This window comes from Lepidochelys kempii, chromosome 2 (assembly GCF_965140285.1).
Source record: "Lepidochelys kempii isolate rLepKem1 chromosome 2, rLepKem1.hap1, whole genome shotgun sequence".
NCBI classification, from domain to species: domain Eukaryota; kingdom Metazoa; phylum Chordata; order Testudines; family Cheloniidae; genus Lepidochelys; species Lepidochelys kempii.
Genome location: NC_136381.1, coordinates 265,927,331 through 265,948,037, shown reverse-complemented (window position 1 = coordinate 265,948,037; position 20,707 = coordinate 265,927,331). Strand labels below are relative to the sequence as shown.

The 20,707-nt window shown below is 56.2% G+C and overlaps 1 protein-coding gene across 1 annotated transcript in view; it reads right to left on the bottom strand.

Annotated features, from left to right (window-relative positions):
* The window catches only part of NBEAL2 (neurobeachin like 2), a 148,908-nt gene that overhangs the window by 51,868 nt on the left and 76,333 nt on the right, over positions 1-20,707 (bottom strand). Inside the window, 7 exon segments of the mRNA XM_073334853.2 lie at positions 200-780; positions 4,578-4,676; positions 6,359-6,442; positions 11,863-11,946; positions 15,918-16,024; positions 16,786-17,092; positions 18,730-18,815. Coding sequence (XP_073190954.1) covers positions 200-780; positions 4,578-4,676; positions 6,359-6,442; positions 11,863-11,946; positions 15,918-16,024; positions 16,786-17,092; positions 18,730-18,815 — 1,348 coding nt within the window.

Sequence of the window (20,707 nt, the reverse complement as noted above, 5' to 3'; positions counted from 1 at the left end):
GACCACAGTAACAACTCAGTCGCCTAAATAATTCAAACTAGTCATATAAAGGTGAGAGACAACAGCCTTCCGTTCTTAAAACTGTGTTTGTTGGCTGGCTGCTTTCCAAACTCCAGGGATCTACAATGGGTTTCCCGTTCGCATGAAAGGAAGGGAAGGAGGCAGGTGGACACAGCCCACTCCCCTCCACACGCCCTACCTGTATAGCTGTTTTCGCTTCAGCCTCGTAGGCAGATCCGGCAAGCCTTCGGGCTCCTCGTTCAGACAGACCCAGGCGTGGAAGGCAAAGCCACTCCCGGGCCATTTCTGGATGGCCGGCACCATAATTCCGGCCATGCTTGGCATCAGGTCGAAGTATTGCAGTGCCCTCTCAGACTGGTCCTTCCTCGCCATGCCAGACAGCGCCCGGATGACCAGAGTAGTATAAGGGTGGGGCCCCTTGCCGGGCTCAGTCCATAGCAGCCTGATGAGCTGGCGGAGCTCTTGCGGCCGGATGGAGAGGCTGCCTAGCACCTGCAGAAGGTAGATGAGGTTTTTGGAGCACTTCCGGTCCAGCTCCTGCTCAGCGCGCAGGGTGTCCAGGAGGCAGCTGACCATCCCTGCCTTGACGCAGGTCACGCGGCTTGGCAGGGAAGCGTCGCAGATCCTCTTCAGCCAGTCGGACAGGAACACCTGCAGGTCCCGTGACTTCAGCTCAGGGAGCCACGCGATGAGCATCAGCAACGGCTGCTCATTGCGGATGAGTCGGACGGGGAAGGCGCTGTGGTCTCCTTCTACTGCCTGGCGAGACAGAAGCCACAGGGTCATGTCCCTCGGCCGAAGGGCGCGCCAGCCACCTCCCCACTGCCCTCCGGCAGGGTCAGCACCCGGCCTGCTCTGCGCTCAGCCCACGGACGGGCCACCAGGCTCAGTGGCACCTGTGCTGCTGCAATGCATCATGGGGCATTCCAAACCATGGAGAACGCCAACCCACCACGCATGGCAGCATCTGCAGATGACTAGTGTGCTCCCAGTATACGGAGACGCATGCTAAAGGGGAGGACACGTGACCTCCCCCCCGAACACGTGTCTCCCCTGCCCAGTGACCCCTCCCGCAGCCCGGGGCCGTAATGCAATCCTTGTCCCATGTTACTTGCTGGGGGGGGGGCTCTCGGTCCTCCTCTCTCTGTGCTCCCCCGTGCAGGTTCTTCTGCCTCCCAGCCAGGCTCCCTCAGGCAGAAGCAGCTCCATCCCGCTCCCCTCCCAGCTGCCAGGGAGAAGCGCAGGGAGAGAAGGACAGAGCTCCTCTCCTGCCCCACTAATCTAGGGGGGCACTTGACACCCTCCCCGTGCTCCCCCACACGTCGCCTCTGGCGGTGTCTATGCACAACTCCACACAGACTGGCATGCGCAACACACCGAGGCTCAGCTGAGAACCAGCTGGGCATGAAGGTCACGTGCAGCCAGGGATGGGGTGGGAGGTGAGAGGGGCATACAAAGGTAAGGGGGCCGGGCCAGTGCAGGAGAGGGGTGTGAGGCTTCCACCAGCCCTAACTCATCACCAGCTGTGGAAACAACACCTTGCAATCCCAAACACCACCAGGGTAGGTGAGCTGCTCCGCCCACAGGACCCACGTCACTGACGTTCAGCATGTGGTTTGCCCCTGTCCGGAGGCTGGTTTATGAGCTAGCTACTGCTGCCCTGATACTGGAAGTTTGGCTCAGGCATTAAAAGGCCGTGAGTTTAGATCCAGAGGTCCTTGGTTCAGTCCCTGCACCCAAGCCAACCGGGGGCATCATTGCACTGTAGAGGGAATTCGATTATGGATGAATTCCCCCTCCCACTCACTGCGTGTGGAAATATTTTATCAGCCAGTTAAGACTTCTGGACAAGGCAACACCCAGACATGTGGCCTGGGTGCCAGGAAAAGGAGCTGACGCCCCCAGAGACCATTTGCAGCCTCTCTCCAGGTCAGTAAGAAGATCGGATACAGAGCCAGGCTGTAAGCATGTATCTGTGCACTTAAGGGTGAGACGCAAACCAGCATCCTCTAGAAATGACATCGCTCAGACGACAGGACCGAGGGGCTGTGAATGCCCCAGAATTGCACCTCTGGAGTCTTCTGAAGACACAGAAATGGCTTTGCTACTTGGCAGCTACGTCCATTTATTTATTATTTGCATGGCAATAGCGCAGGGGCCCCAATCCTGGATCGGGGCCCCCCACAAACTGCTTCACTCATGGTTTGCAAGCGGAAAGCTCTCAATGGCTCCATGGATGTCTGTTCCCATCAGACCTAGATCCTTATTAATGTCACCCTTCATGCCCCATCCCCCAGTGCCACAGACCCCCTGGCGTGCTTTAATTCCTCTGTCCCCAGGGCTGTGATGAAGCAGCTGCTTTTGAGGAAGCCAAGCGCTGCGGATGATGGCATTGCTTGAACGGACATCAAAACTGCAGCCGAGACATCCCATAACTTGCAAATGGAGAAATAACCTTTTGCGTTTCTAACACGAGAACTCTGCTGCCTTATCATTGTCAAGGCATCTTCCCCCAGCAAGGCTTTCTTCCTGCCCTTTGCATCTCCAACTGTCTTGAGCTGACAAGCTAATTAAGGGAAATGACTCATTCTGTGAGCTCCCCCTCCTCTGGGACCTAGAGTAATCGGGTCTCTTCCCTTGAAGGCAGAGAAACCTTAACCTGATCTCTAGCGGGAAAGCCAAGGGCTATGCCTGACTCGCTGCACCCAGAGACAAGCTAACAGGTGGAACAGACGCCTGATTTGTATTCCTTTGATTGTACTGGGGCCCTTTGCGCATGTCTAGGGCCCTACCAAATTCACAGTCCATTTTACGGTCATAGGATTTTAAAAATCAAAATTTCTTGATTTCAACTGTTTAAATCTGAAATTTCACAGTGGGTCCTAACCCAAAAAGGAGTTGGGGGAGGGGGGTCCGCAAGGCTATTGTGGTGGTGGGGGGGGTTGCAGTTCTGCTACCCTTACTTCTGCGCTGCTGCTGGCGGCGACGCTGCCTTCGGAGCTGGGTGCCCAGGCAGCAGCTGCCACTCTCCGGCCACCCAGCTCTGAAGGAAGCGCAGAAGTCAGGGTGGCAATACTGTGATGCCCCTAAAATAACCTTGCAATCCCCCTGCAACTCCCTTTTGGGTCAGGACCCCCCATTTGAGAAGCACTGGCCTCCCCCGTGAAATCTGTACCGTATAGGGTAAAAACAAACAAAAGACCAATTTTCACAGTCCGTGACGGGTTTTTCATGGCCGTGAATTTGGTAGGGCCCTACTTATGCCACAGGGAGCAGTACCATCTCATGGACATGGCCCGGGGCTAGGAGGCAGGAGATGGGTTCTATCCTCAGCCATCTTGGGGCAGCTCCAGGTCCCTTAATGGGTATAACTATCTTAGCTGCCTTTGATCTCTACCTGTGCGACGCTGGAAGATTACGGCTCTGCAGCTGGCCGGGTCGGTTCCAGCTTGGGCGGACACACGCATGGCTTTTGTTGAGTTAGCAGGCTAACAACACAAGTGTCGCTGCGGCAGCATGGGTGGCAGGATACATACCTAGGATCCCAGGCGGGATCATGCTAGGGGCAGCTAGCCCATCCCGCCAGGACTACGCTTCTACCTTTAGCGCACTAGCTCGATTAAAGCTAGGGCGGGTACGTCCGTCTGAGCTGGAACTCGGACCTGCAGCTCGAATGTAGCCATACCCTCTGGCAGAGTCCAGCCCAGGGCCTGCAAACGCATGTAAACCTGCTCGGAGAACAGCCCCCAGGCACACGGGCATGTGTTCTGGCCTACGCTGCCTTGGTTCCAGGGCGTGCTGGAAACGAAGGAGCTGCCTGATTCAATGGCACTGGGGGGCCGGGCTCCCTGCACTTGTGGCTTCACGGAAAAGAGCTTTTCCTTGCGGCGATCCGCACTGAGGATTCCTAATGTGCTACACAATGGTGTGTTTGTTGTGAGTTTCATTCCTTATCATGCCCTCGATCTTCAGTGCAAGGACACAGCTGCAGTTACTCACCCGGCTGGTTTAGCTCACAAGGCAGGGACAGAGCGGAAAGGCACAAAACAGACCACAGGTCAGCAAACATGGCCTCGCATGGGCCCAATTCCCACCTGGCTCCAAAGGGGCTTGCAAAAGAGACTATAAAAGGTCAGGACCAAGGAATCACAACCACTGTACTGGGGAGTGAAGAGGGACTAGCAAAGGACTGTGCTCAGTAAGGAAGGAGAACAGCTGCATTTTATTACTTCACTGGGCTGCACGTGAGAAAGCAGATGGGCTGTAACCCATGTGTCCCTCCTCCCCCTGACTCTAGCAGTCCTGCAATTAGCAATAGCCCTGGGTGCGCAAACGGGGATTGAACTCAGGACCTCTGGCTCTAAAACCATCAGCCTCTACTGGCTGAGGCAAAGGGCCAGGCTGAGGTAGTACCAGATTCAAGCCTCTAGCCATGGCCTGGCCACACAGCAGTGTTGTAGCATCCCCGGCCCTGCCAATCCCGTCTGGGGAACGGGACGCTTGGGGCCAGGCATTGCAAAGCCATGAGCTGCCCCGCAGCAGAGTTCCGTCTTTACCATGTTCAGAAGCTCCTCAAGCAGGTGGGCGGTGGGTTGGCTCTGGCTCCTGAAAACTTCGAACAAGTGGGAGTAGCCGATCCTTTCTTTGAACACCTCCTGGAAGCAAGACATGTTTCCATGTTAAGTGCATGCCCTGGCCCCATACACCCAAGCACAGGGCAGGGGTGACGGACAGGGCGTGGAACCGGGACCCATTCAAAAGGGTATTTTTACTTGAACTGGAACCAAACTAAAACCATACGTTTGTTCTATCTAGAACCTGAACTGAAAAAAAATTGGGGTTACCAGCTAAAATAAAGGGTCTGCGTACTTTAAGATCAGTATTAAAAAAAAAAAAAAAAGGACTGATCTTATTGTCATTATTAAACAACGAAATAACCAGCAGCCCTGTGCCGACTCCCAGAAAGGCCTTGCCCCCGTACGATGAGACGAGAAGGAGAATAGAAGAAGACCAGCCCACAAGAGTAGGGAAGGAGAGGAGACGCTTGGGGAGTTGCCTGCACAGGACACGTTGCTATGTAAAAGGCCCGCTCTCTGGTCCCAAAGGTTAAAATAACGCCTCAAGCCTCCTTCCACCACCTGGGGCAGCTCCTCCCTCCAGGCGCCCCACTTGAGGCAGGGCCCAGGCTCCAAACTCCGATTTATTCCTTCACGGCAGAGGCCCAAGATGAAAGAGCAAATATTAGCAGATGCTGTTTTAATTTGCTCAAACTGTTCCTAACAAAAAATAATAATCCCGTTGATTTGACCAGGCAAAGGAAAAAAAAAAAACCCACCAGGAAACTCACGTAAAGTTAAAAAAATAAATGGTAAAAAAAAAAAAAAAAGTTTCAGTTTTAAGTTTCAACTCGCTTTTTTCAATGCACTTCCACGCTGACTGGAATTTGATTGGAACTGGTCCAACTGGTCACCATTACCGTTTTTCGGTGGCTTGATCCGGAACTGAACCCGAACACACTGAATACAACCAAACCTGAGCCGAGCTGAGCCAAACCAAACCCAGGTCCGACTCCGTGAATGGGAGTTAAAAAACAGCCACCTGGTAGGATTTGTTCAAAGCCACTCAGAAGGGTGTGTCTACACGGCACACTCCCGGTGGCATGGAGCATATATATAGCTGTGTTGGGGACTGTGCACCCTAAACAACATGACTTTAGGTGAGTAGAGTCTAGACCCACCAGAACCATAGGGTACGTACCCTGCATGACTCGCTATGCTCTCAAACGGTGCCTCCCCATCCACACTTTTCCCTTTTTCTTTTTTTAAAGCAATGTAGTGTCCTGCTGCCTACCCGCTGCCGGACCCTTTCCCCATTGCCTGTCCCCACCAGAGCCTTTCACTGCCCCCGTGTAGCTACACATTGCAGCATGCGCGCAGCCTGTGTTTCACTGCGGCGTGTAGCTACATGGACCCTACACGCTGCCGCCAGTATAGACAAGGCCTAGGAGCCCACTGAATCGTGTGGCGATTCTTCACTGAGCTCTCAAGTCCAATCCTAGGGCCTCATCCTATAGACGCTTCTTACCAGGTGCAGTGCCGTTGAAGCACTAGTCGCCCAAACTCCCAGAAACACGGACAGCACGTGGTCAAGATCACCCAGCAGGCCAGGGGCAAAGCCAGGATTTGAACTCAGGTCTCCCAAGTCTTAGTCCAGTGTGTACAATCCACTTGCCAAAACTAGCTCCCTTTCCACCTACACGTTTCATCGCACTCCCCCATCACTGCATCCTCACAACCAAGCAGAACTCCAAAGGGGGTTGGGCCTCCCCACTTCTTACCTTGGCCGATGGCGAATTGCTCATGATGGAGGTGAGCACTCTGATGGCATGAACCGTGATGGCGTCGGAACTGCTGTCGAACACCTAAAGACAAGGGAGAAAGCGAGTGACGATCATGTGGCAACCCCAGCCTATTAAAATCCGCTGGACTGCCAGGTCAATCCGTCCCTGTTTTCACAGCTCCTCCAAGTCAAGCCCTGAACTACAAAGTCACACCGGGGGCTTCTGAGCAGAGAAGAGCTTCAAGTCGGGTCAGGTCGCGTTGGTAGCTGCAGGGCTGACAAGCACACTCGTGTACCGGTGCAAGATCCGAGCTCAGACCCTCTAAGCCGCTGAGCAACCACAGGAGCTGCGGCTACCTGGCACCTCAGAGAAATCAGAACGTGAACCTTTCACTGTCCAACAGGGAGCTGCCAGGCTTTTTCCTCTCTTTACATGGCATCGGTGATGGGGAGAAACCACCAGTTCACTCAGCCTCATCCCTGAGCAAACCCGTCTGGCCACAGGCAGGTGGGACAATCCTTGTTCTGCAGATGCCAAACTTTTCACCCCTACTTACCCAGAGCCACCAAAGGAGCTGGGGCTATAGGACGCCTAGGATCAGAGAGGAGAGAGACCCATATAGTGCCACAGCTGTACCTGACCTACAGGAAGGAAGGGTCTCACGTCCCCTGCCCCACCTGAATCCCAGGGACTAGACTCTCCTCGGCAGGCAGGATTTACGGCTGCAGGTTGGGGAGCATGCTATTTATTTGAGATAACCCCCACCTCCCCCGCCAAACTTTGGGAGAATCCAGACTCCAGATGTGGGGCTCAGATCCACCCGTTTAATATTAAACTCTGCAGGTCACCGCTAGGGACCGCACGGTAACGCGCTCCTTGAAGGCAGACACCCGACGGGTACAGGAGATGACCACAGGGTAGTGGGGTCGTTCCGGGCCCCCGCCTTCATCTGCTGCTTTAGCTTGCAAAGAAATTCAGTCCAACCGGGCCTTGCCCCTCAGGGCAAATCCATTCTCCCTGGGGCTGTTTAAGGCTCCTAGGGGGCTAGGCCGATGGAAGACCATTAACCAGTAGGGGCTGGAAAGGAAGAGGGAATGGACCTGCCTTTAATCCAGGCTCTGTTGTGATCCTGAGATCCCTTCGGGGGCAGGGGAGATTCAGGGGGCTATTCCCAGGTTGGGTCTTTTCCCCTACAGGGGCGGCTAGACAGTGGAGTGTGGTCTGAGAAAGATGCACAGAAGCACCAAGAGGAAACATCTGGAGGACAGAAGGAGCAGGGCCCTGCCAGAGAGAGCACAGGGCATCCCTGGATGATGCCCAGCAGAACCAGAGAGGGGACAGCAGGAACAGGGGTAGATAGAGGTACACAAAGCTGCTGCCTCCAGGACCACAGGTAGTTCCTGTCATTGGCCACACCACCCCGGAAGAGGACAAGCCAAACGTCGGAGATTTCCTGCACCCGCTGCCATGAGCAGGGGTTTGACTTCAGTGGGGGCAGGATTCCAGCCATGGGCCAGCTGAGGAGGGGAGTGGTTCTTCGTGGAAAACACCACCCCCGCTCACAGGTCAGCCCTGGAAGGGAGATTTGTGCCCCGGGGTCCGAGGCCTAGGACTGCTGGAGCCTCCGGGGCATTTGAGAAGGGAGCTGTCAGAGCAACGCGGCTCCACGTGCGAGCGAGGGGCAAAACGGGCAAACGCCACCTCCGTGTCCTGGGCTCGGCTTTCCCTTTTCTCCACAATCTGGGGCAGGGTCGCCATGCCCTGAGACCCCACCCCCACCCTTCCTGTGGAAAACAGCCACCCCACAGCGAACACTGAGACATGCCCCCGGCTTTCAGCCTCCCGGCCCGATGCTCCATTGTGTCCCTTTGTTTATCAAGGCTTTAAAACCCCAGCTCAAACCAGGGTGGGGAGAACCTCTATTAATTTTCCCTTCTGCCCAGAAGGGACAGGATATTTCTGGTACGAAAGAGGGAGACTGGGTCAATTCCAGGAGTCTAATCTTTTGGACTGGCGGCTTTTCCTATCCCTGCAATAGCCAGGGCCGTTCAAGATGCAACGCCCAGCGACCTGTAAAATAAAGATCGGTGCAGCCAAGTAGCAGAGCTTACATGGAGTGACTACGGCCGTCCCCCACCTCAGAGCCGTAAGGGACCCTCCCTCCTACAAGATGCAATGGAAAGGGGACCTGTCATGCCTTGCATGCAAACCGAGGCTGGGTTGCCAAAGCGCCACTACCGAACAATGCAGGAAGTAGTACTGTGGGGCCACCAAGCCGCGGCAGCTGGAGGCAGCTTCGCTCAGGGGAATGCAGGGCTTGGAGGGAAGGAGCTGGTGACGGGAAGGGTCTGAAACAAAGACAAGATCCCACTCAAACCAGGAGACGCTGATCAAGTGAATCAGTGCGGGGCTCCCCTGGCCTGTTCATCCGACCTGGGTCATTCCCCCATAGGCCCCCCTTCAGGGTCTCAAACACTTTTGCTCAGCTCACGCCCAAGGAGGGTTCTGCAGACTTCCAGCGGCCCAGAGGACCAGTGGCATAAACAGAGCAAGAGGTCCCCAGGCCAGCTGGTTAGGGATTGTTCCCACCCCGTCCCAGAAGCATGCGAAGGTGGAGGAGAGAGAGGGCTAGCCTCAGAGAACTCCTTTTCGGTTCAGCTGTACAAACTCAGCAAGGGTTTCTCTGGCCCCACCCACCCTCCCCCGGAGCCCTCAGCCTGGGGAAAGCCACAAAACCTGCTCCCAAGATGCGCATGCATGTTGCAAACATGGGAGAAGTATAAAACCAAACGACAAGCTTTCCCGCAGATGCCAGCAAGGAGCCCGGAAGGGAGAGGGAACATTTTACGGCTCTCTTGGTTTTCTGTAATTAAATTGTATTGTGAGCCACCAGCTGTTAATACCTCTCAGCTGTTCCATCTGGCCAGGCCTGCCTTCCTTTGTTAGGAGATTATCTTTGCTCCCTTCCTCGGGAAGGACAGTCTAAGTGGCTTCTCCCGGAAGTTGCCGCTCAATTTCAAAGCCAGAAGAGCCTGTCTGCCTAGGCCCAGCCCCCGGCTTCTGAAAACCTCCCTTGGTTCCCTAGCTACCAAGCTGATAAGGAAGGGGAAAATGGAAACACAGGTCAGAGACTCCCACCGAGGGGGTGGGGGGAGACTCCATCTACTGCTAAAAAAAAAAAAAAAATATGTCAAATCTCGAATCAGGAACAAGACCAGGGAGTGAGAGAGTGTGTGTGGGTGGGTGGGGTGGGGGGGACGCCATTTATAAGCACAGGCTGCAGGAGAATTACTCCAGGCCATTTACGCAAGGGAGCCCTTAGAACTAGGAGGGGACAGAGACAACCCCCCCCCCAATCACTCAATAGCCCCACTGGGGGAGCAACCCAAGACACGTAGGTGCAACTGGCATTAACTGCCAGCGCTACACTGATTTCAATGGAGCGATGCCTGTTCACACCAGCTGAGGATCTGGCGCGTGCTCTGGATTGTTTCTCCTGAACTGCGGTGCCCCAAGTGTCTGGGTTTCGAGGGGAGGAAGGATGGACCTCACTACAGGTTGGTACATTTTAGAAGACGTTCAATTCGACATAACATTTGGACGGGGCGTATTCAATACAAAGGTGGATTTTACGGGCCGGATCCTGCTGGGTCCTCTGCGCCTCTCATGGCAGTGCTGCACGCCCGTCCACCCCCATGGAAATCGGTGGGATTCGTGGACGCTTGGCACCTTACAGGTCTGGGCCCAGCCTTCCTGACAACACCGCTTGCAAATCTACTCCCAGGAGGGCACCAGGGTTGCAGGCTTGACGGCCGGCAACCTGATGGGCTTTGGTTACTTCAGATATGCCCTTTCTAAGCCTCCATGAAGCCTGCCCTCCTGCACCCCAGTTGCCACGCGCCTGGAAGGCTGAGAAGCATGTAACAGCGAGCCCTCTCTGGACGGCTCTCTTGGATCCAACGGGAGACCGAGCTATCCCCCCTCCCCACCCCTGCAGGCGAGCCAGGACGTATTCAGAGCGACGGACGTGAGACTAGCTCGACACGCACACACACACACGTGATTGATGCAGGCTCATTCCCAAAGTGCCATCACCTTGCACAAACCAGGGATGTCAGCGCCAGGGACGTCCAAATGGAATGGTGGATCTCCCCCCCCCCCCCGACCCCATATTTTAGCCTCTGAATCCATCTTCTGTTTTAAAAAGAGACAGGGGAAGACAGCAGGGTAAGTAACTGCTCCAACGTGATGCCCCTTGGAACGCGTCTGCTGCTCCCTTTCCCCAGGCTCTGGGGCACCCCAGCCCCTTTCCTATGCTATTACACCCGGGAAAGAAGCCAAGAGCGGGTTCAAAGAGCCTTGCAAAGCCATCGGCGAGGTGAGGTGGCTGGGTTATTTCCTCACCTAGCCGTGGGGTACAGGAGACCTTCCTTGGGCACAAGACTACGGCAGGGGCCAGTCGTGCTTTGCCATCATGACTTAAAATCCACCCTGGCTCCCAAAGCAGGCACTGAAGGGCCGGCAGGATGGGGAGGGGACAGGATGGCCTGGCGGGGAAGTCACTGGACTGGGACCCAGGAGATCTGGGTTCAGTTCAGCTCAGACTGGCAGTGACCTTGGGGAAGGATGGATTGCCTTCCTCTGGAGTGCAGGGCACTTACTAGGGTTCTCTGGGTATCTCTGCCTTTGCAGGGGCATCGGGCACTAGTGAACCTTGGTCCCCAATAGCCTATGCTTGTGGCCCATCATAGTCTAGTCTCCTGCGGGCTGTGCTACTTCGGTCTCATTTCAGTTTTGGTTGGGTGTGCTGATGGGAGTGGCCCGTGTCACGCTAGAGGCCAGAGCAGATGATCTGGGGGGCACTTCTGGCCTTGAACTTCATGACTGACTCTCGGACTCCATGTAGCACTCTGCCTCAGTTTCCCCACCTGTAAAGAGGGGAGGAGAATACCGGCCTGTCTGTCTCGCTCCTAGGCCTGTTGGGAGGCACTACAGTACTATGGATGGAGTGCATCCATAACTGTTGGCTCTGCTCAGAGATCTAGTCCCGGTCTGTGTGCAGGCAAAATTAATTTTAGCGGGGCGGGTGAAGGGCGAGGTTGTATGGTTTAGACAGGGGCCTGCCAGGCACCCACCTCACTCCATTGCCAGCCCCTGGGGCTGCACCTCAGTTTCCCCATCAGTGCCAAACCCTTGGGGACAGAAAGCACCAAGCAAAGACAAAATCTCACCCTTCATTCTGGATGCGCAATCCCCACCCAAGCCAACAGGCACTGGGCCGGCTCAGGTCCTATTTTCCTTCTCACCTCTAGCTGGATGGTGCAGGGTGAACTTGCCTGATAGCTGGGCTCAGAGCCACGGACAAAAGTGTCCCCTTCCCTCCCCGCTCCTGGGTTTGACGGCGCTGCTGACATCACCCGGTTTGTTGCAGCGGAAAAGAAATTAACGAAAGCAGCCACAGCCTGAGCGTTGCTCTGGCCGCCACCAGTGACGTGCAATACCTTCTGGACATCGCTCTCGGTCAATAAGCGTGCGGCGAGCTCGCTCCCCGTCTCATCCGCTTTACGTGCCCCGCTCACGTAGAGCTGTCGAAAAGGGGGTCAGAAAAGCTTACGTCAGCCAAGGAGGAGAGAGAGAGAGAGAGGGTTAAGCACACAATGGACAGGCACACCTAGGAGTGCAGGAGTAACCAGCTGGGCTTTCAACTCCGCTGCATCATCGCTGGGACACAGCTCCAACCTGGGTGCCCCCCCAGAGCCAGAGGGTACAGGGGTAGCGCCCGGGGGAAAGACACTGTCCCCCGCGGGCCCTGGATCAGGTTCTGAATTCTGGTCTGCAGCCTGCCTCTGACATATGGTTTGTGAAGTCTCGTCTCTGCACCATCAGAGCAGCTGGCATTTCTCCTGTGCACTAACTTCAAATGGCAGGGTAGAGCCTGGCTGGGGGTGGGGGGCAACAAGGCAGATCCTGAAATCTTAATGCTGTGGGAGGATTGTAAAACAGCCTGGTGGAAATTGCTCCTGGGAACCAGCAATGGAGCTTTCCCCTCCAGGTCACTGACCCAAAGGTCTCCCGGGTAAGTAGCGACTCAGTAACCCCCGCTGTCAGCAGTTCAGTGGCATCTCTGAAGCGAGTTCAGGGGGGACTCTAAATCCAGCTCCTACTGAGCTGCCATGCACACCACAGAGACCGCCACCGGCAGTGTCTTTGCTATCAGCCTCTACGGTGCAGACCAGAGACAAGGAATATGGATGGGGCAGCATGTGCGTGGGGAAGCCTGAACTCTTCCAGTCTTGGCCACGGGGCTAATACAGGGCTCCCCAATTTAGAGCGTTAGTCTGGCCCCATCGACCAGCCTGAGTCAATTTGCTTTCGAGAACCGGATTGTCACTGTCTTCTCTGGTTCTTCCAGTATGGTAAGGCTGGGCAGAAACCAGCGAGGATCAGAGGAATCGGAATGCCTTGTAAAAAAATGAGTCTCAAAATGAGTCTTGCTCTGTGCCAGGTTCCAGGGCTCGGTCTCTGTCCTAGCTTTTGGGGGACAGAGGAAGGAAAGATGGTCTCATCTGGAGAGCAAAGATCAGGACCCAGGAAAAACAGGCCCTTCTCCGAACTATCAGCAGTGAGGTTCTTCTCTCCACGGTGACACCAGCACAGTGCCAGAACCATTCCACTGCAATCAGCGTAACTGAGCTCTGAAGCCAGCAGGGGAAAGATGATGCATCACTGTTTGTAGCAAGGCAGCAAAGCCTCTGAAGGAAACTTCCCCCTGCATGGCCTAACAGCAGATGAATGCAGAGGCACTGGGTTCTGGGGCTGGCACGCTGAGGGGGCAGCAGTGCGTTACTGGGAAGGGAAGATCGGGGAACCCCGGAGAGCAAGAGGAGAGAAGGAATCACGTAGGGATCTGCGGAAGGAAGATCAAAGGGAGACGGTTACAGGAGGCTGCTCAGCACAAATGGGGACTTGGGTTGCCTGCTAGGGCGCCCATATAACGGTCCCGAAAGCAATCTGGAGTCAAAGTGATGCAGCCAGTCCGCGAGTTGCTAGGTAGAGCTGGGGGCAGATGGGATTGGAGAGGAAGGACAAGGATACGTGGACCAACACCTCATGTTGCCGTCCTGCTTTCCTCCCTTGGCCACCGGAGTCACGACTGAGCGGCACTGAGCCTCCCAGGAGCACTGGAGAGTAGCCTGCTCCTTGCTTTGAAAAAGCCCATGGTAAAAGTTGTCTGGTATAAGTTACCCTCCCCTACTCCCACGTCTCCCAGCAGCAGCCTGCTTCGCACAGAGAGTAGCCAGCAGCTCCTCGCTCAGCAGCAGTTCTGCTGAGGACAAGACTGGGCTGCAATTTCCCCGGCAACAGCCGCAGCTGGAGATGACAACAGATGACGGAGAGAGGTGGAAGAATCTTGTTAGCGTCCCGAAGATTGATCCCGCGGGCCTGGGGGAGCAAGGAGCAGCAGGGAGCAGAGCACCATCTAATTGCACTTGATTCTTTGAAAGAGTCTGGTCGGGAGCTCTGAGCCACAGCCAGCACGGGGCTGCTTGTCCTTCGGAGAGTCCTCCTAGCTGGCTGCGTTCAGGGCTCTTCTAAACACCTCCACTGCCTATCACCGGCCTGCAGGCCTATAGCACCCTGGCAGATACTCCGAGCACGCCCAAGACAAGGTGGCGGCTGCTGCAGACACATGAGCGCGTGCCAAAGAGGTCGTGTAACACGCGTGCTATTCCAGCCGTGCTGGGACAAAGGGACACCTGGAGGGCACAAATGAGAGAGGCGGGACCCGATCACAGCACCGGGAGTCAAGAAGTCCTGAGTTCGCATCCTTCCTCTATTGCAGGCTGCCTCCGTGGCCTCCGACAAGTCACTCCCCCTCTCTGCCTCACCCTGCCCCCACCAAGACCCCTAGAGCAGGGTTATACCACCATCTATCCCCCTGCCAAGGGCTGATTACTGTGTATGAAGCCCATCACAAAACATACAGCTCCAAGCACCCTCTTCAATAAGGTGAATGGCTCTGGACCTGCCAAACAATCGCCCCCCCGCGCTAATCCGTTAGCTCTCCACCACCGGTGGCCAAGATCCAGGGCTGCGGCGCTCATCGGCGCGAGCGACGTTCTGACAGATAGGCTCCCGGGGCTGGGAGCATAAGTTTGGAAACACTCAGAATGGACGAAAGCCCGGGCAGGGCTGCGAAGGGCTCAGAATGCCCCCCCGACGGCCTGGATTTTAATAACGGAAGAAGTGCTGGTTAAGAGAGTGCTGCAGCTACTCCTCAATGTATTTGAGTGCCTGCCTGTCTTCCCCCGCCCAATTCCAAGCCACGTTCACCCGCACATCTTCGCCTGTTGCAAGGCACCCTCGCATTTGCCACAGAAGCAGCTTCAGGTGTAGCTTCTTGTAGATCTAGGAATCTACTTGGTACCATGGCGAATTGCAGCCTCTCCTAGGGAAAAGACATCCTCTCTTCAGCTGCAAGCGTTTGCAACAGCAACCACTGGCGGTCGCTGAGATTCAGGACTGGCCCGAGCGGCACCTTGTTGGTTGAAGCTGCTGAACGAAGAGCGCCTGTTTTTGAAGAGAGGGAGCAGAGATGCGCTCTCAATGCCAAACACGGCCCCAAACATGGCCCGTTCCGAGCCACCACTCTGGCCAATGCTATAAATGGGAAAATTCCAGCCAACCCGCACCTGGTTTGTTTAAACCGAAGTTAAAAATAACACACGGGCAAGAGGGAGAGCAAGATTCCAGCAGGGTCCGGCTTTCGGTTTGTTACGAATGGCTGTAAATCTTCCTTTTGTGTACAAGTGAGGATTTAAGGGGTTTTCCAGGCAGAACGAACACGCGCCGGGCCAAAGCCAGGCCTGCGTGTTCTCCCTGGACTTGGAATTTGGCCAGGGCAGCAGGGTTGACAGTCCTACTCCTGGGAAAAGCGGACTGGAATCTTGACTGTGCACTGGTGGTCAGGACCTTAATGTAAGAGGAACAATGCTTGCACCACAATAATGGTGAGGACCCGCGTGTTGTGGTAGCCTCTCAGGATGCTAAGTGGTGCACACGCCTAGGAAAACAGTCTCTGCCCCACACAGCATGCAGGCCGAATGACGAAACGCAGATCTAGGGTGAAGCTGAGGCTTCAACATACACGCAGAGTGGGTCCGGGTGGACGTGTAACACAGGAATTACGGACTCCTCTTGGAGAGGGCACGCAATCCAGAACAACGGCCTCTCCGCTTCCTCGTCATTAGCTGGCTGATCTACTGTACTACAGCATGACAGACCTGGATCTTCAGGGGTGGGTGGGGGTGGGGGGTCTGACTCAAGAGACGGTTAATGGCTTCTGGGGGACGAGAGCAACCCAAAGTCAACAGCTCAAGTTCCCGCAGAGTGCCTGGCTCATTCCGTTACTTCTACCTGCCCGGTATTAGAACAAGTCTCCTTGCTGAGACCAGCCCTGAAGCTTAAGGACCCGATTCAGGTTTTTCCAGGTAGGAGGACACTTGGAGAGGTCCCTCCCCCGCCGCCTGCGACCCGAGAGTGCCGGGGAGCGTACCTTGCTGTTCTGGATCAGCCGGATGATGTGTTCGAAGCAGTTGTTGCTGAGGAACATGGCTTGCAGGACTGGCCGGTCGCCACAATTCAGCATTTCCGGAATTGCATCTGAAGGCGAGAGGAAGAGAGTCATCCATCAACACAAGCCGATAGGGGAGCAGCGTCTGAGCCTCGCTCCATGGCAGACTTGTGGGGAGAGGAGCAGAAGTAAGGCCCAAGGGCCATGCAAGTGACACCCGGGAGGCTAGGACTATCTAGCACTCCCAATAGCTGGGTTAGCAGGCTGCACATGACCCACCCCCAGAGCTCCTGGGGGGACAAAAGGGAATTTGGGAAGTGGCAGGTGCCTAATTTCTAGCAGGGTACGGAGATCGTCCTCTCCTCCCAGAGAGGTGCCCAATGGAGAGAGGCAGTGACTTTAAGAGGCCAGATGAATGGCTAGGCCTTGCCTACGTCAGGCAGCATTGCCTCGGTCAGCACCAGGGGCACGCGAGCTGGTGCTGAGCCCAGCATAACAGCAGGTGAAGAAGAGACGACACGTGGTTGAGCCCTCCTCTGGCAGGGCTAGCCAGGGTGGTTAACACCCGGTGGATAGCCATGTCCGGTCTTCACTAGCCCTCCCAGCAGCGGCCGAGCCACACTGCCCTGGTGCCCTGGGAAACAGAGCAGCCTGCATCGCCCTGCTAGAGACTACGGGACTAACCCCAGGGACAGCCTCATCTCATTCCACTACCCCAGCGGCTCCCATCCGCGTGGTGCACGGTTAGGGAACCGTACCCATCTTGTGCGGGAAAAACTCACCACCCCAGAGCCCTGTCCGCCTCCCCACCCCCTGAACTCCAGGCCCAGCTCCTCCCAGAGCTACCTACCCAGCATGTTCACCCTGAGAGCAATCATCCCCTCCTCCCAGCGAGTGGCCGGAGAGCCTTTCAGAGAGGCCATGGGCTGGTCTGAGTTGAGGACCTTGAAGTAGCTGTCCAAGATGGTCCTGATCTCCACCTTGCGCTGGCCCGGGCTGCTGGCGTGCAGGATGTGAATCATTCCCACCAGGCTCTTCAAGGTCAGCTGCAGCAGCTTGGGGTCCTTGGTGTCTCCATTCCGTGGGGAGCACCACTGTCTGAGCACCAGCATGAGGGCCTCAACGGAGGCCGGCGTGATCACCTGCAGGGCGTTTTGCTGTCGGAACCAAGCAGCCCCGTTAGATGGCGCCCCAGGAAACCAAGCCCAGACCAGACGCGGGCAGGGGCTTGAGCCCAGATTCTCAGACCCACGGTGGGGATCGCGCCAGCATGCTGGGCCTTGCGCAGAAACACACGCACACGGCGATCAGCAGGCTCACGGGCTGTGTGATTCACGCACAAGGGGTTGGGAATCTGGGCTTAAGCAGGTGCCATAGACTCACCCTCTGCAAGCACAATCTAGCTTCCTGCAAGAGTGTCAGACCACGTGGGACTGGGGCTCATCTGTCTAACGCTCAAGGCTTGGGTCTGTCCTGCAAATGCTGTCCAGTAGAGGGCAGTAACGCAGTCAGGGTAAAAAACCATGGGATCACGTCGCCCTCTACTGGCTGCAGCCTACAGGGAGGAAAGCAGAGTGGGGATGGGGAAGAAAAGGAGAGAACAGGACGACGATAGGAAGACTGAAGGAAGGTATCTGCAATATCTGGAGTGCACCCACTGCAAATCCGTCTCAGACAACCTGTGCCCCACAATCCCTACCTCCCCCCTCTTGTATTCCTAAAGCACCAGGAGCTGCCATAGGCTCCTCCCAGGACCCAAATCCAAGCAGTGCTCTCATCTCTTCCCGCATCACCCTCCCCACCAATAATAAAGATGTGGTGGATGGGACGAGAGATCCAGACCCACGGGGCCCCGCAGGGTGAAGTGAGGCCAGACACCGGGAACGCTTGTTTTCAGCCCTACGCTCGGCAAAGGCAGGATTCCAAATGCCCATCAGGGGCAAGTGTGTTGACATGACATATTGCATTTTTCATCCCTAGATCACACAGGAGGATCGGTATCATTATCCCCATTTTACGGGCAGGGAAACTGAGGCACAGGGAGAGAACGTGACGGGCCCAAGGTCGCACAGCGGGTCTGGGGCAGAGCTGGGAATACGAACCAGGTCTCCTGATTCCCAATCTAGGGCCCTTATCCATTGAGCCACACTGCCTCCAGGTGGCTAAGTATCAGTGTCACAGTCTCTCGGGGCAACATCCTCTCCCTCCCTCCATCTTGCCTGGCTGACCTGTGACCGTATCCGGGCAGGGACTCTCTATATGTGCACGCAGCACCTAGCACAATGGGCCCCGATTTTGCTGGGGCCCGTAAGCGCTGCTGCCATAGAAGTATTTTCCCCCTAAAACAACACAAGGGACATTTAAAGGCAGCACTGGCTCCTGTGGGGCTTTCAGGCCAGCCGAATGCAGCCAGCTGCACATTGCACCTCCCCTGCTCACAAAGAACATCCCACCAGGTGGGGGGCGGCAAGTGGGGGTGAGCATACAACAGGAGACAAATGCAGAAGGGATCCAAGCAGTTTGCTTTTATGTCCTAGAAATGTGGGGCTGGAAGAGACCTTGAGAGGTCGCCTAGTCCAGCCCCCGCACCCTGAGGCAGGACCACAAAAAACCTACACCATCCCCGGCAGGTGTTCGGCCCCCTTGTCCTTAAAGATCTCTGGGAAGGGGTGTGGAATCCCCATGCTTGGTTATCAGACATGGCCACGCCCACTTCCCTGCCCACCTCTCCCTCCCCAGGAGCAGAGCTTGGCTTTCAGGAAGGAGGGGACCACAAGGGCTAGGGACGAGTTACCTTGGCTCCAGAGATAATGGCTCCAAAGAGGTGGATGAGTCGCAGCTGGAGAGCCTCAGGAAGCTGCCCTTCATCCTGGAAGCTCCCTGCAGAGGGCGAGAAGTTTAGCCTGTCAGCTGGAGACTAAGCACCTATCTCTGGGGGGTGGGGCTTATCCAATGCCTGCTGAAATCAATGGAAAGACTTCCTGGGGATTTGTATCAGAATCTTTGCCAGTTGGTGCCTCAGTTTCCCCATCAGTAAAGCCATGATGACACGGCTTCCTTTCTCTGCTGTGTCTATTTAGACTGTGAGCTCTATGGGAGAGGGACTGGCTCTCACTGGGTGTGTGTTCAGCGCCTGGCACAACACGGCCCTCATTTGGGTTGCCCCTCTAGGCGTTACCACACTACACATCATAAATAGTAATTTAGGGCACACTCAGATCACCTCCGTGTCTCCAGAGGTGAAGCAGCCCATGCCAGCTAGGATGGGGTGCTAGTGGTCCTTGGGAGACCAAGGATTTGAGTCCCATTTCCATTTTTGCCACTGACTCACCGCGTGGCCTTGGACTAGAATTTTCTGAGCCTCAGTTTCCCCATCTGTAAGAGGAGGCTGACACAGCTTTCCCCTCAGCTCTTCACCCATTATTTGGAAAGCTCACCCCCTGCTCCTTGGCTGGAAGATGCTACCGAAGGGCAAACACGCTCTTATTTAAATCGACCTTTGGGAACATATGGGAGGGAGCCCGGCCCATGCAGGGGGGGAGAGGGGCTACATTAGCTAATGCCCTCCCCAGATCAGAGCTGTACGGCTGTTGGGTGGGAATGCTCCCTCGGTCCTGCTGTGATAGGGATGTCGAGGGACAGAGAGGTGGGGAATTCTCTTATTCTAACGGGTGCCCAACGGCGAAACCCTCCTGGCGTCAAACCCAGCCCAGAGCGCGCGGATCAAACAGAGCTTCATGGGCACTCGGGGCATGCGTGCAGGGAGAGCGCTCACGGTGTAGCTACTCTGGGAGGCAGCATCTCGCCTCCAGGAAGCCCAAACCCAGTTTCCTACAGGCAAGACCCCGGGAGGATATAAACAGACGAGCGACCCGCTCCTGAGCCCCTCAGTGCTCACGCCAAGGGCTACTAAGGGCGGACGGGCCAGGGACTGCCCAGCCAGCACCAGTAAAACACTCAGGGCCCTGGATCGCCTGGAAGCAGGCCGTTGTGCGAAGCCGGTGCGGGGACCCTTCCCTGCAGAGGCGGGCGGTCGGAGAGGGGAACATTCCCCTCCTCTGGTCTGGCTCTGCCCACACCTGGTTCCATTCCCAACCTGGCCACCCCTTATGGGGTTCCACTGCCCCAAACAGCCACCTCGTGCGTCCCAGGCCAGCACTTATGCTGCCACCTCCATCAGCTGCCCTTTGTTGGCAGACTCAGTGGAGAAGCCAGGAACTGATGAGGCCAGAAGACTCCTTCCCCCAACCCCGCAGGTCAGGCTGAGGCAGCGTGGGGGGAAGCCTTCCCTGCATCCAGCCAGTGCTGCCAGCACGGTGCCTTGGGCTAGCATGACGTTCACGTGTCAAGCCAAAGAGGGTCGGGTTCCTTCTCCTGCCGAGCCGGGAGGTGAGCGCAGCATTTCCCTCCTAGCGAGGGGCACGGCGACTGCTGGGAGAGGTGGGGACGAGACCAATGGCACATGACCCTGATCTCTAGTCCTTGGAGCATGTCCAGTCCCCAGCCCGGCCTCTCCCAGGTACCACAAAACCGCTCCAAGTCCCAGCAGGCCCAGAGCGATGCACGAAACAGAGGCCAAGCCCTCCCGTTCCCCCCGGCACCCGCGGAGCTCTCGGCCGCCAGTCTCTGACCGGACACACAAGGTCTGAGCCAGGCGCTCCCACTAAGGGAGTCGGTACAAACTCGCTTCACAGGATGCCACGTTTCAACGCTCTCCTTGCGGGACACAAAGCTGACGGGCTGTTAGCTCACAACTCATCTCCCCTCTCCCC